At 39.5% G+C, this 13,094-nt stretch overlaps 1 protein-coding gene across 1 annotated transcript in view; it reads right to left on the bottom strand.

Annotated features, from left to right (window-relative positions):
- Positions 1 to 12,749, bottom strand: part of LOC124864070 (noelin-2-like) — a 59,586-nt gene extending 46,837 nt beyond the window's left edge. The window contains exon 1 of the mRNA XM_047358694.1: positions 12,444 to 12,749. Within this exon, the coding sequence (XP_047214650.1) occupies positions 12,444 to 12,497 (54 nt within the window). The 5' untranslated portion in view covers positions 12,498 to 12,749. The remainder of the gene's footprint in view (positions 1 to 12,443) is intronic.
- Between the last annotated feature and the right edge of the window lie 345 nt (positions 12,750 to 13,094).

Raw genomic sequence — 13,094 nt, 5'->3', positions numbered from 1 at the left:
GATGTAGCTTATTCCAGCTCCCATTTGTACAAGTCAAGTGTCGAAATTAAATGAGAGAAACAATCATGCATGCACTCACTTTACTCAATGTACAATTCAGAATCACTTAATCTAACATGCATGATTTTTGGACTATCGGATGAAAACCTTACATGCATAGAGTGCATCTAAAGTTAATTTAAGATGAATCTGCACCCCTCAAATTGGATCAAGAAGCCTTACTTCACTAAGGCGGCAGTACTAGCCTATAGAATCAATTATATTGTAATTTACTGTGTACAATTTAGTGTAAACATAGACTCCTGCAAGTACATGTGCTAAATGTTTTTAAAAGTGCATCATGATTTACATGTTCTTGTTTTCTGTACTTGCCTAATAGCTATAAAATGAACCTGGCTGGCTGAGTTTCTGCTGCAGTCTTCAAACAGATCTGGATGAAAAACAGTAACTTCACAAGGTTGTGCATCCATTCTAAAGGATGGTTTATCATGATGCCTGATGAGAATGGAGGGTGGTCATGTAAAATACAGGAAGGTTTTCCGTAAAACTATGAAAATGTATCTCTTAAAACATAAGATGTTTGAGCCAAAGAACATCAGAGCAAGGGTTCAGTTTTATCATCTTCGACCAAACAAATGTTGGGATTATTTGAGGTCAAACATCTTAAACCAAATCAAAGTACTGCTCATTGTTTCAGGGCTGCACTGGGACTGTAGCTGCAATTTTTTATTTACCTTCAGAGGAGGTTGGTTTGCAAATTATCTTACCAGCAGAACCCAAGCTGTCCAGATAGAAGGTTTGTCCTCTCAGTTTTCACAAGGTAAATAGGGTTTCCCTCAAGGTTCTGTAGTGGGTCCATTATTATTCAAGATTTGCATAAATATTGTGAGACAGGATATTCCAAATTTAGCTTTTCATTTCTATGCAGATGACACTGTCATATCCTGCACAGTACCCACCCCTGCTGAGTCCTTCCAATATCTACAATCTGCCTTTGATAAAATTCTGAAAAACAAAAAATAGTTAACAAATTGAGTTTGTATTTACTTTTCAATATCTAGAATTTTTTAATTGACGATTACTCGTATTTTAATAAACATATTTAGTATATTTTACCAAAATGTAAAATTTTATTGGGATTGTATTGCAGAAACAAGTCTTGCTATAAATGTTTGGTGGTGCGCTCTATATGAATGCTTCTATTTACTGTCTCCGGGTACTCAATAGTGTGTATCATGGGTCACTGAGATTCATTATTAATGCTGGCCACCTTACTTATCACTGTACACTCTAAACTAAAGTTCCCTGAATGTCCCTCGTCTCAGTCAGTGGTATTTATTTGTTTACAAACTATTTTAGGCATCACCCCATCTTACCTGTTTTGTCTTTAACAAAGAAAGATTGATACCACAATTTCCGATCAATGGAGATTAATTTTCTATAGTTTGTTGTTTCCAAAGTTCAAACTGAGCGAGGTAAGAAATCAATCTGGTTTTCAGCTCCTAATACTTGGAATCAACGACAAATTGATCTTCAACTAAAAGCTCTGGTGACAAATGAATTTAAAGCTCTGTTGAAATCATTGCAGTCTACAACACATATGGGTAAATGTTTGATATGATTACTATTTTTAATATAAATTGTATTGCTTTATTGTATTTTGTAGTGTAACTGTGTTGCTACCTTCTTGGTGAGGTCTCTTGTAAATTAGATATTTTTTTTATCTCAACGGGACTAACCTGGTAACATCGAGGCTAATAAATAAATAATGAAATAACTAAAATTGTGGGGAAATTTTTGTCTAAAGACAAACAAAGATGGATTTAGACCACCTGGACACATAAGTTTCTCAGCTCCAGAATACCTAAGAAACATGTGATCTTGTTGTGTCATCTCTCAGTCTGTTGTTTGACCTTTGGTTCTCACCACTGTGTCTCAGCTCAGCTAATGGGGGAATGTCTTCACAACAGATGTTGCTGGGGCCTGAAGACCATCCTGTGGCAGGGAGAGGGCAGCACTCTTATCTGTCCCAGGTCATTGGATGATGCCAGAATAAAATCAAATGAAAAAAAAAAAGTCCTAAAGTAAGTCACGAGCACAGCAAGACATGTAGGAGAAAACAAAACAAATTTTTTTTTGAACTTGTGACAAAAAATTGACTAAAGTAACTAAAAAACATCATGCACAAAAAATATTGCAGCAGAAATCAGTCAAGGTAATCAGACTTGCTGCAAATTGGTTGGGTAATTTCTTGTATTTCTTTGTCTCCGTTTTTCTTTTCCTTCTGGTTACAAGCTGATCAACCGAACCAGATGTAGACTTTTGGGAATGCCTGGCCATGTCATTTTCCACATTTTTCATCAGCTTGCCTAAACTAAAAGAAATGAAAACAATCAATGTTGACTGTTCTCTCTGAACCTGTTGAGCACCCATGGTTCTCAATGTGTTATCATTCTGTGCTCAGATGACAGTCTCACCCGTTTTAGTGAATTAATCTCTATTTAAGGTCAATTTGTGATTCAGAAAAAAACTTTTTAAAAGTGTTTCTGGATTACTAAATTCTAAAATAAAATTATTCATATTTAAAGGACAAGGCATAAGAAACAGCTTTTACTTATAAAAGCATGGTATGGTCTTAAAAAAATCTATTTCTTGAAGAGCCCAGGATCCAGGCTGCTTGGAGTAAGAGGTCATCTTATCTGAAGTCATAGCGACATCTGACAGAACAGCAAGAGCATTTCTCAAAGACCTTGATAAAGATGAATGTTTTTAAATGCATATAAAAGGTCAGAGTTGATGTATTTCATGGGCACTACATGTGAACTGACAATGATAAAGTTTGTAGAGATTCATTCTATTAAAGTTGTAGTTTGCAAATAGCAAATAAACACTCTTCATCCTCAAGATGAATCTGCTCTAATAAATTCTCTCTCTACCTTGTTATAGCTGTTGCCAAACAGGGTGTAACAGGCTGAGCACAAAATACCAGGGATGGAAGTATAAACATCAGACAAACTTTGGAGCAACTTTTGTAATTCCCCAAGGGAACTGTTACTTGATAACAGAAACCACATAGGTGATATAAAAAAAAAAAAGAAAATTAACAACGAGAAGCAGAGTCTGGAGTCTGGCTGCAAGAGGATGGATCGGTACACTTTTACAACAAGTTTGATATCTGTGGAGAAGAAATCTTTATTCATAGTAATGTGACTAAGACTGCACTTTTTTTCCCCCTCAAAACAGTGCATTGTAGATAAACACAAACACACAAACAAACAAACAAGCACAAGTATAGTCGCTTGTGTCTTAGCATCCTGTTTGCACCGACTGATGTACATAAAACACATTTAATACCAAGGTCAAGCAGGTACAATTTGTATCTGTGGCACCAATGACCCATGGGCATCATGATTGCTTAACAAACACAACAAGCGAATCAACAAGTGACTAATTAAAGACCTCTACATATTTCATGGTGGTCTTTGCTAAAACTGTGACTTAAAAATGTATCCCAGCTACAAACATAGGCTGATTTACAAGAATTCATGAATTTTTTATGTTTGCGTGCAGTCTTAGAAAGACGGATGGTGTCATATTTTCTTTCAGACCTTTCAATATTTAATGAGAACACTTACAACAAAATGTCCCCCAAGGCCAGTTACTGGATGAATTCACAGACACGGGTTAAGATACTGTTCAGTATTAAATCATCAGCTACATTGTCAGTGGTAAATTCACAAGTGTTTAACATTTATTGGAGCACATCCATAGTGCAGAAAGTTTTGTTAGGGGATAAATTCATTATCGGGCATCGGAGAACCTGACTAATTAATTGTAACACAAATCTTTGAGGCTGGGAGAGTGTGCTAAGCCGTGTTTTGTACCAGTTACAATAAACTCAGTTGGTTTCCCTTGAATCTACTCTGTACATTAGATTCCCTTCTGTGCAGTAAAACAACGTAACATCTTGTACTACTTTTAAAGGTCAGCAACAGTTTTCACTCATGTTGTAGGCATCTAAAACATGGATGTTTGCAGTGACATATGGCCTTTGCTATTTATACATGTTGGCCTCAGATTTCATCATAGGACTGAATCAGCATTACTGCAAATACAGAGTGATATCCTCTTGTCCCTCGATGCCAAAAAATCTGTTCTGCTAGTGATGCTGGACCTTTTGACACTGTTGACCACCTGGCCATCATCCCTGTTCTGGCTCAGCAGGTTGGCCTTCAGGGAGCAGTTTTCGAGTGGTTTAACTCCTATTTAATCGACAGAACATTCTCTGTTACCTGACCTAGTATCCTCTTCCTTGACTCCACTGACCTCTGCTGTGCTGCAGGGATCCATTCTGGGGCCTGTGCTATTGTCATTATAAATGTTGCCTTTTGGACCTATTATTGCATGCCATTATCTGTCTTTTCATCTGTAAGCAGATGACCTGCAAATCTATCTGCTGGTCACTCCCAATTCTCCACTCAGTTTAAACTCCATTGATAACAGCTTTAAGGACATTAAGCAATGGCTTTCTCAAAACATTCTCCACCTAAATAATGATAAAACTAAATAAATTTTGTTTGATGCCTCCATTAAATCATGTAATGTTTCACCCAGCCTAGGTTCTTCACCTCCAACTTGAATGTTGCTTAAAAAAAGTTGATTATGTTGTGAAATTAAACTTTTCTCAGCTTTTTCTGCTGTCTAAAATAAAGCCATTCCTTAACTGCAGCAATCTGGAGAAGGCTACCCATGCCTTTGTTAGTTCTAGACTTCATTACTGTAATGCTTTATATGTCGATATCAATTGGTCTTCCATTTTCCAAAATTCTGCCGCTCACTTATTGACTAACTCATGTAAACATGAACATACAGTGCCTTGCGAAAGTACTCGGCCCCCTTGAACTTTTCCACCTCTTGCCACATTTCAGGCTTCAAACATAAAGATATAAAACTCTAATTTTTTGTGAAGAATCAACAACAAGTGGGACACAATCGTGAAGTGGAATGAAATTTATTGGATGTGTCAAACTTTTTTAACAAATAAAAAACTGAAAAGTGGGGCGTGCAATATTACTCGGCCCCTTTACTTTCAGTGCAGCAAACTCACTCCAGAAGTTCAGTGAGGATCTCTGAATGATCCAATGTTGTCCCAAATGACTGATGATGATAAATAGAATCCACCTGTGTGTAATCAAGTCTCCGTATAAATGCACCTGCTCTGTGATAGTTTCAGGGTTGTGTTCAAAGCGCATAGAGCATCATGAAGACCAAGGAACACACCAGGCAGGTCCGAGATACTGTTGTGGAGACGTTTAAAGCTGGATTTGGATACAAAATGATTTCCCGAGCTTTAAACATCCCAAGGAGCACTGTGCAAACAATCATATTGAAATGAAAGGAGTATCAGACCACTGCAAATCTACCAAGACCCGGCCGTCCCTCTAAACTCTCATCTCGAACAAGGAGAAGACTGATCAGAGATGCAGCCAAGAGGCCCATGATCACTCTGGATGAACTGCAGAGATCTACAGCTGAGGTGGGAGAGTCTGTCCATAGGACAACAATCAGTCGTACACTGCACAAATCTGGCCTTTATGGAAGTGTCAAGAAGAAAGCCATTTCTCAAAAAGTCTCGTTAAAGTTTGCCACAAGCCACCTGGGAGACACATCAAACATGTGGAAGAAGGTGCTCTGGTCAGATGAAACCAAAATCGAACTGTTTGGCCACAATGCAAAACGATATGTTTGGCGTAAAAGCAACACAGCTCATCACCCTGAACACACCATCCCCACTGTCAAACATGGTGGTGGCAGCATCATGGTTTGGGCCTGCTTTTCGTCAGCAGGGACAGGGAAGATGGTCAAAATTGATGGGGAGATGGATGGGGCCAAATACAGGACCATACTGGAAGAAAACTGTTGGAGTCTGCAAGAGACCTGAGACTGGGATGGAGATTTATCTTCCAACAAGACAATGATCCAAAACATGAAGCCAAATCTACAATGGAATGGTTCACAAATGAACGTATCCAGGTGTTGGAATGGCCAAGTCAAAGTCCAGACCTGAATCCAATCGAGAATCTGTGGAAATGAGCTGAATATTGCTGTTCACGAACGCTCTCCATCCAACCTCACTGAGCTCGAGCTGTTTTGCAAGAAGAATGGGCACAAATTTCAATCTCTCGATGTGCAAAACTGATAGAGACATACCCCAAGCAACTTGCAGCTGTAATTGCAGCAAAGGGTGGCGCTACAAAGTATTAACGCAAAGGGGTCAAATAATATTGCACACCCCACTTTTCAGTTTTTTATTTGTTAAAAAAGTTTGACACATCCAATAAATTTCATTCCAATTCACAATTGTGTCCCACTTGTTGTTGATTGTTCACAAAAAATTTGAATTTTATATCTTTATGTTTGAAGCCTGAAATGTGGCAAGAGGTTGAAAAGTTGAAGGGGGCCGAGTACTTTCGCAAGGCACTGTATAACTCCTGTTCTTCTAACTGCATTGGCTTCTGGTTCAGTCCTGGATACAATTTGAACTGCTGCTGTTTGTTTTTAAAGCACTGAATGGCCCTGCACCGCCCTACCTATCTGAACATTTTTGGTCTACTAGTCAACATCTAGTAAAAGTGCCTCACTGTAGGTGTAAGCAATGGGGGAAATGGTCTTTTTCAGTGGCCTGCCTGACATCCTGGAATAGTCTTCTCTATGAGTTGTGCACCATCTCTGATCTGTTTCCATTTAAAGCCAAATTTAAGACCTAATTATTTAAAAAGGCTTTTGACCTTTTGATTTTTAGTGTGTTATGTTCTCTTTTAATGTGCTTGTGGTTCTATTTTTTACTTGAGACTATTTTTGTTTTACCATGTTCTGTATTTATTTACTTCATTTTCTACTTTGGTCAATGCAAGGAATTGTTTGAAGGTGCTATATAAATAAAGTCTGATTTTAAATGATGTTAGACATCATTGAATTTCTTTTCTAATTGACAAATATGCAGCAAATAATCTCATCTTATTTTATTAAACATTGTGTAAAGCTCCCCAGGGTATTGTGTAACCAGTCAATGGGTTTTTGTTACCGTATTCTGATTTTCTTGTTCATATTTGATAACTGTCTTGGAATTCATGAGCATCCTCATGATTTTCAGTTTCATTGCTGGCTTTTTCTACTTACGAATATTGTTTGCTTGTTTTTAAAGAGGATCTTGATTCTACCCTCCCTAAACACAGAGTCACAGTCTGGAAATTCCTTCCCCTGCACTATATTAAAATTTCTCCTCCCTTACAGTGAGTGCTCTGTCATTTACTCCTGCTTTACTAGTGAATATATATCATGCTGTCAACTCTTGATGGAAAAAAAAGTCTGTAACAAAATTATTCCTGTCACAATTATTAGTACTTCTAACATTTTTTTTTTTAAGTACACAGTATCTGAAGCATCTTTTCTGTTTTATACTTTACTTTTAAAGTTGAACAGTGTCTCTAGGAACTTTGGAATAACCCACTATGGAATAAGCAGTAGAACATGACTGACTGACTGACCTTCTGTTTCCCTGGGGTATATATATGATGTGACAGAGAGGCACTGTTAATTTTAGCCACTGGCAACTAGGCAGACAAATACAATTATTCATCAGGCACAGTGGACTGGTGGTGCAGACATAAAAAGTATTGTCAAGCTTTCTTTGCCTGATATAACTGCAGTGAGATGCTTCTTGTATCTATCTACCAGTCTCTGACATCAGTCTGAGAGAAGTTTACCCAACTCCTTACTTTCAGCTATGAGGTGTTTGATGAGTTTCTTGTAGGTACAGACTGTTTCTAGTCACCCTACATCATCTCAATGAAATAAAATGTGTGCTTTGACTTGGCCCAGGCCAGGAGTTTCTATTTCTAAATACTGAGTCAGTCCTTGGTGGATTTACTGTTATGTTTGGGTCACTGTCATGTTTCAGGGTCCAGTTAAACTTCTGGTTTGATTTGGTTTTTTTTTGTTTTTTGTTTTTTATCTAGAGGGTCTCATGGTTTTCTCAAACACACTTTTACACATATGGAAGCAAATCGTTACCATATTTCAAATAAAAAAGCATTTTCAGAAATGCTTTTTCATTTTAAGAATGTGGCTGCATTGTTTGACTCATAAATGAAATTAGTAATCAATAATCCTATTTGCATTTTAATTTTCTTCTTCAAGACTGCTCATTCTTTCACTTAATTAAAATGAAAAAGAAAAAGACATTTGAGATTTATTTTTCAAAACATACCCCAGCAAATAGATACCAAAATTCAATTTGAAATGTCAGTCAGTTAGTCATTTTCTACTGCTTATTCCATAGTGGGTCGTGGGCAAGCTGGTGCCTATCTCCAGCAGTCTATGGGCGAGAGGCAGGGTACACCCTGGACAGGTCGCCAGTCCATCGCAGGGCAACACATAAACAACCAAGCACACACTCATTCATACACCTAAGGGCAATTTAGAGTGACCAATTAACCTAACAGGCATGTCTTTGGACTGTGGGAGGAAGCCGGAGTACCCGGTGAGAACCCACACATGCACGGGGAGAACATGCAAACTCCATGCAGAAAGATCCCTGGCCAGGAATCAAACCCAGGACCTTCTTGCTGCAAGGCAACAGTGCTACCAACTGTGCCACCGTGCAGCCCGTTCAATTTGAAATGTAAAAGTTGAAAATGAAAAAGCATTTCCAGAAATGCCTTTTCATTTTAAGAATGTGTCTGTATTATTTGACCCATAAATAAAATTAGTAATCAATCATCCTATTTGCATTTTCTTCTTCACGACTGCCCATTTTATGCCTTAATAAAAAATAAAAAAAAGCAGACATTGCTTTTTCGTTTTCACGGTCTGCCCGCAAAGTACTGCCCAGAACTCGAAAACAAAAAAGCATTCCGAGCTGCGGGCGCAGCAGAGTGACGTCAGCAGCCGCTCTTCCTCAGCTCTCTGCTGACCGAGCTACCCATCTTGTTCGGTAGGGGGCGCTGTGCACGTCTGCATTGCATTACATTGCAAACGTGCCGAGAAATTGATTGAATTGCAGCAGGGCCGAGCTCAATTTGTGGCAGTGGCAGGCAGAACTGGTAGTTCCGGTGGCAGGCTGTGGCATCCTCATCCTCAGCGTGTTTTTAAGCATTTATTTATAATTTTCTGTGAGTGACAATTCAGAATAGCCGCTCGTGCTCTATAATAAACCGTCTGTTTGTGCAATAAATCTTCGTCATCCTTTCAACACGTCACACAAACACATAGTGCTATTTATTTTCCATGTCAAGTAAATACAATCACCTTATGTTATCGGTCTAAAGCTGTCTATTAAATAATAATCAATAATGAAATCATTATTTAAAGGTAACAGGCTATAACAACTATGACATCCCGTTTGCCGATTATCAGCATTGGCATCACTTCCGGTGGCAGCTCCACAGACACTATTAACAATAATGACAACCCATTTGCCGATAATCAGCATCAGCTTCCACAAAAACAGCGGCAAGCTTTTATGGCCTGTCTGGCACCTTCTGGCATCCTCGCGGAATCTCCTGCCACCCTGCGGCAGGCTGTGGCAGTTCCAGAGGCAGCTTCGGTGGCAGGCAGAACTGGCAGTTCTGCCACTGCCAAATGGCAGTTGGTAGCACTGTTGCCTTGCAGCAAGAAGGTCCTGGGTTTGATTCCTGGCCGGGGATCTTTCTGCATGGAGTGTGCATGTTCTCCCCGTGCATGTGTGGGTTCTCACCGGGTACTCTGGCTTCCTCCCACAGTCCAAAGACATGCCTGTTAGGTTAATTGGTAACTCTAAATTGCCCTTAGGTGTATGAATGAGTGTGTGCTTGGTTGTTTATATGTTGCACTGCGATGGACTGGCGACCTGTCCAGGGTGTACCCTGCCTCTCGCCCATAGACTGCTGGAGATAGGCACCAGCTTCCCCGCGACCCACTATGGAATAAGCGGTAGAAAATGACTGACTGACTGACATTTCAAATAGAATTTTGGTATCTATTTGCTGGGGTACGTTTTGAAAAAAAAATCTCAAATGTATTTTTCTTTTTAATTTTAATTAAGTGAAAGAATGAGCAGTCTTGAAGAAGAAAATTAAAATGCAAATAGGATTATTGGTTACTAATTTCATTTATGAGTCAAACAATGCAGCCACAAACAATGCAGCCACAAATGCAGCCACAAATGAAAAAGCATTTCTGAAAATGCTTTTTCATTTGAAATATGGTAACGATTTGCTTCCATACACACATGGTGACATTCATGATGCAGTCTGTGAAGATGAGCTGGCCAGGTCCTGCCGGATTCCTAAACCATGACACTTCCAGGTCTATGCTTCACAGTTGGTATGAGGTTATTTTCTTTGAATACTTTTTATGTTTATGCCAAATACGTCCTCTCTTCTGGAGACCAAGAAATTCTATTTTGTATTTTGGAATAGCAGATTTAAAATTCTTATGCGACCACTGTAAAGCCTTTATGATACTGACGTGATACTACAATGTTCCTTCCAAATGCCTCCGTTTTTTTTTTGTTAAAATTTATTTTAAATATCCTTATCTCCAAATATTTTGAATAAACACAAAGGCTTTCATATGGTGTCCTATTTTTTTTTTATGCCAGTCTATAAAAGGACCTTATGCCCATGTTTAAGTATGGTGGAGGATCTGTGATGTTGTGGACTTGATACTCTTCCAAAGATTCTATCCACAACAGTCTATACCATAATAAACTCTGTTTATTATAAGATTTTAAATAAAACTCTGGTGGACTAACCCTGCAAACTAAAATGAGACATAGATGGGTCTTTCAAAAGGCAATAAACAAATGGTTCACTAGATACTAAACCAACCTACTTTGATGGTTATCTTAGTCCTATGAAACAAATTATTGACAGCAGAGATTAAATATGTTGCTGCATGTCCCCCCTCCATTTCTCTCTGTCTGTATACTGTGAAAGAAGTCCTGTAGCTCCACAAAATAAATGAACAAAAAAAAACGAATTTTCCTGATTGGAAAGATGTACACAAAATGTACACGGATCGTTCAAAATGTTCTGATTATTCCACAACAATATATGAAAAAATACATTGAAAGGCTTTTGATACATCCTTACCAAGGGTCTGTGTGTAATCACCAGTGTGTGAAAACTCCACCAGGCCCATTAGCTGTGACAAATTACTTTGTTCAGGGGCTTCAGGGGAGCATCCCAAAAGAAAAAGAAAAAATATATCTTGATGTGCCTGTATTACTCGATAGGGGCCACTCTACATCTCCCTGACGTTTGGTTTCATATTTAATATTTTGATGTGGAATGTGTCAAAATACAGTGTGCTATGCTTTTTAAAGATATTACCGCGGTTGCAGAGTTTTTAAATTCCCTGCAGCCTGTGGCCTTTTTAGCATATAGTGATACCGCCGCCGAACGAGGAGGAGCTGTCTGTGGTGCTAAATTGAGTCGGATTGCTGCTTTTAACCAAAAGGCGGGACACGACGTTGTCCTTGGTCCTGGATGAGTTACAGCATAGAGCTAAATGGTTTATTTTCTGCAAGGTTTTAAATAACAGACAAATTGCCGAAGCTTTGTCACACCTTCTAATCCGTCATTAGTTATGCTCAACAGTGGGAATTTGCTGACCAGCTGAACTCTCTGCAAATTCAAATGCTCCTGCCCTGATTAAAAGCTTTTCTGGGTCAAATAATTTACCGTCCTTCACTTCAATTTACCACTGTCACATCAAAGCTCGTCAGTTTTGTACCAAACCGACACGACTTTTCCTGGAGTGTCATGCACACCCATGCAGAGACACATCACACATCGCAGGGACCCGCTGCCGTTTTATTGGCGCTGGTCTGCCACTCCACGCTAATTACTCACGGTTTCTATTCACAGCTTTTAAATCCCACATGGTTGCCAGCTTCTTTCATCAATTAGCACAGTCAGTTACAGTGTTTCTCAGTGATGCTACTTGGACCTCTCTGTCGGTGAGGTTCAGCAGGTAGTCAGGACGATCTCAACAACTACTGGGTCACCGAAGCCACCAAACATCTTAAAACATTTAGTTTAGCTTATACAGCATAAGAATGTTTTTCTACTTTTCTCAACACACGATATGTATTTAATGCACCTATAAATTACACCATATTCATGTTAGAGTGGTCCATGGCTTATTTGCTATTTTTTTTCAACTTTCTACCTACTTTCTCCCCAGTGAATGGAGATGGCCATAGAACAACAGCGTGCCTGTTTAATAATGCACCAAAAAAACCACCCGACTTTGTTTGTTTTAAATTATCACAGTTCTTAAAAAAGCTTTGCTCTCACTTCACATTTTTTTCACAAGAATGTGCACGCAGAGGATATATAATAGCTGCTACAGTAACTTTTACGCGGTGCCTTTTCAATGCATGCAGGCGTCCTTACCTCGCTGATGCCAGCTAACATCACAAGTAGAAACATGGCACTGAAGAGATGCATTGTTGGAGGAATGGTAGCGTCCCAACGTCCAGTGGTTCCAGCAGCTCTCCCCGTCTGTTGTCGTCCCTTATTGGGGCGGTTTCTTCAGACCCAACGGGATTCCTTCAAAGCTGTGTCGGCTGTGCGCCACTACCCTCATCACCAGAACGCCCAGGCAGCCCTCCGTGGCTTGGTAAAGCGATCAGCCGCTGGTCTTCTGTGGAGCATAGGCTCTTGCGATGTGGCGAAAGGCGAAAAGCTACAATCTCTCACAGTGTACGGGGGGTGGGGGGTGGGGGGGGTTTACTCATTAAAATGGTGTAATCTGTTCAAAGACACCAGTCCCCTTCGACCCGCAGAATAACTGCGACTGAGAAAGGAGAAGAGAGAAAAGGAGAGGAGTGGAGAGTCGCAGAGGTTGGAAGGTGACTGCTGTGCTTTCAAGGTGCGGACGCTAGGAGCAGCACGTCTATGTGCCAGGAGCCGATTCAAACTAGTCCTGGTCTTTGATGGAGGCGATCCTTGTAGTGCATGCGCGCATCTGAGAGGAACAGAATCAGAGTTAGAGAAATATAGATAGATAGATAGATAGATAGATAGATAGATAGATAGATAGAT

This window comes from Girardinichthys multiradiatus, chromosome Y (genome assembly GCF_021462225.1).
Source record: "Girardinichthys multiradiatus isolate DD_20200921_A chromosome Y, DD_fGirMul_XY1, whole genome shotgun sequence".
Taxonomy (NCBI): Eukaryota; Metazoa; Chordata; class Actinopteri; order Cyprinodontiformes; family Goodeidae; genus Girardinichthys; species Girardinichthys multiradiatus.
This window is presented reverse-complemented; position numbering and strand designations above follow the sequence as displayed.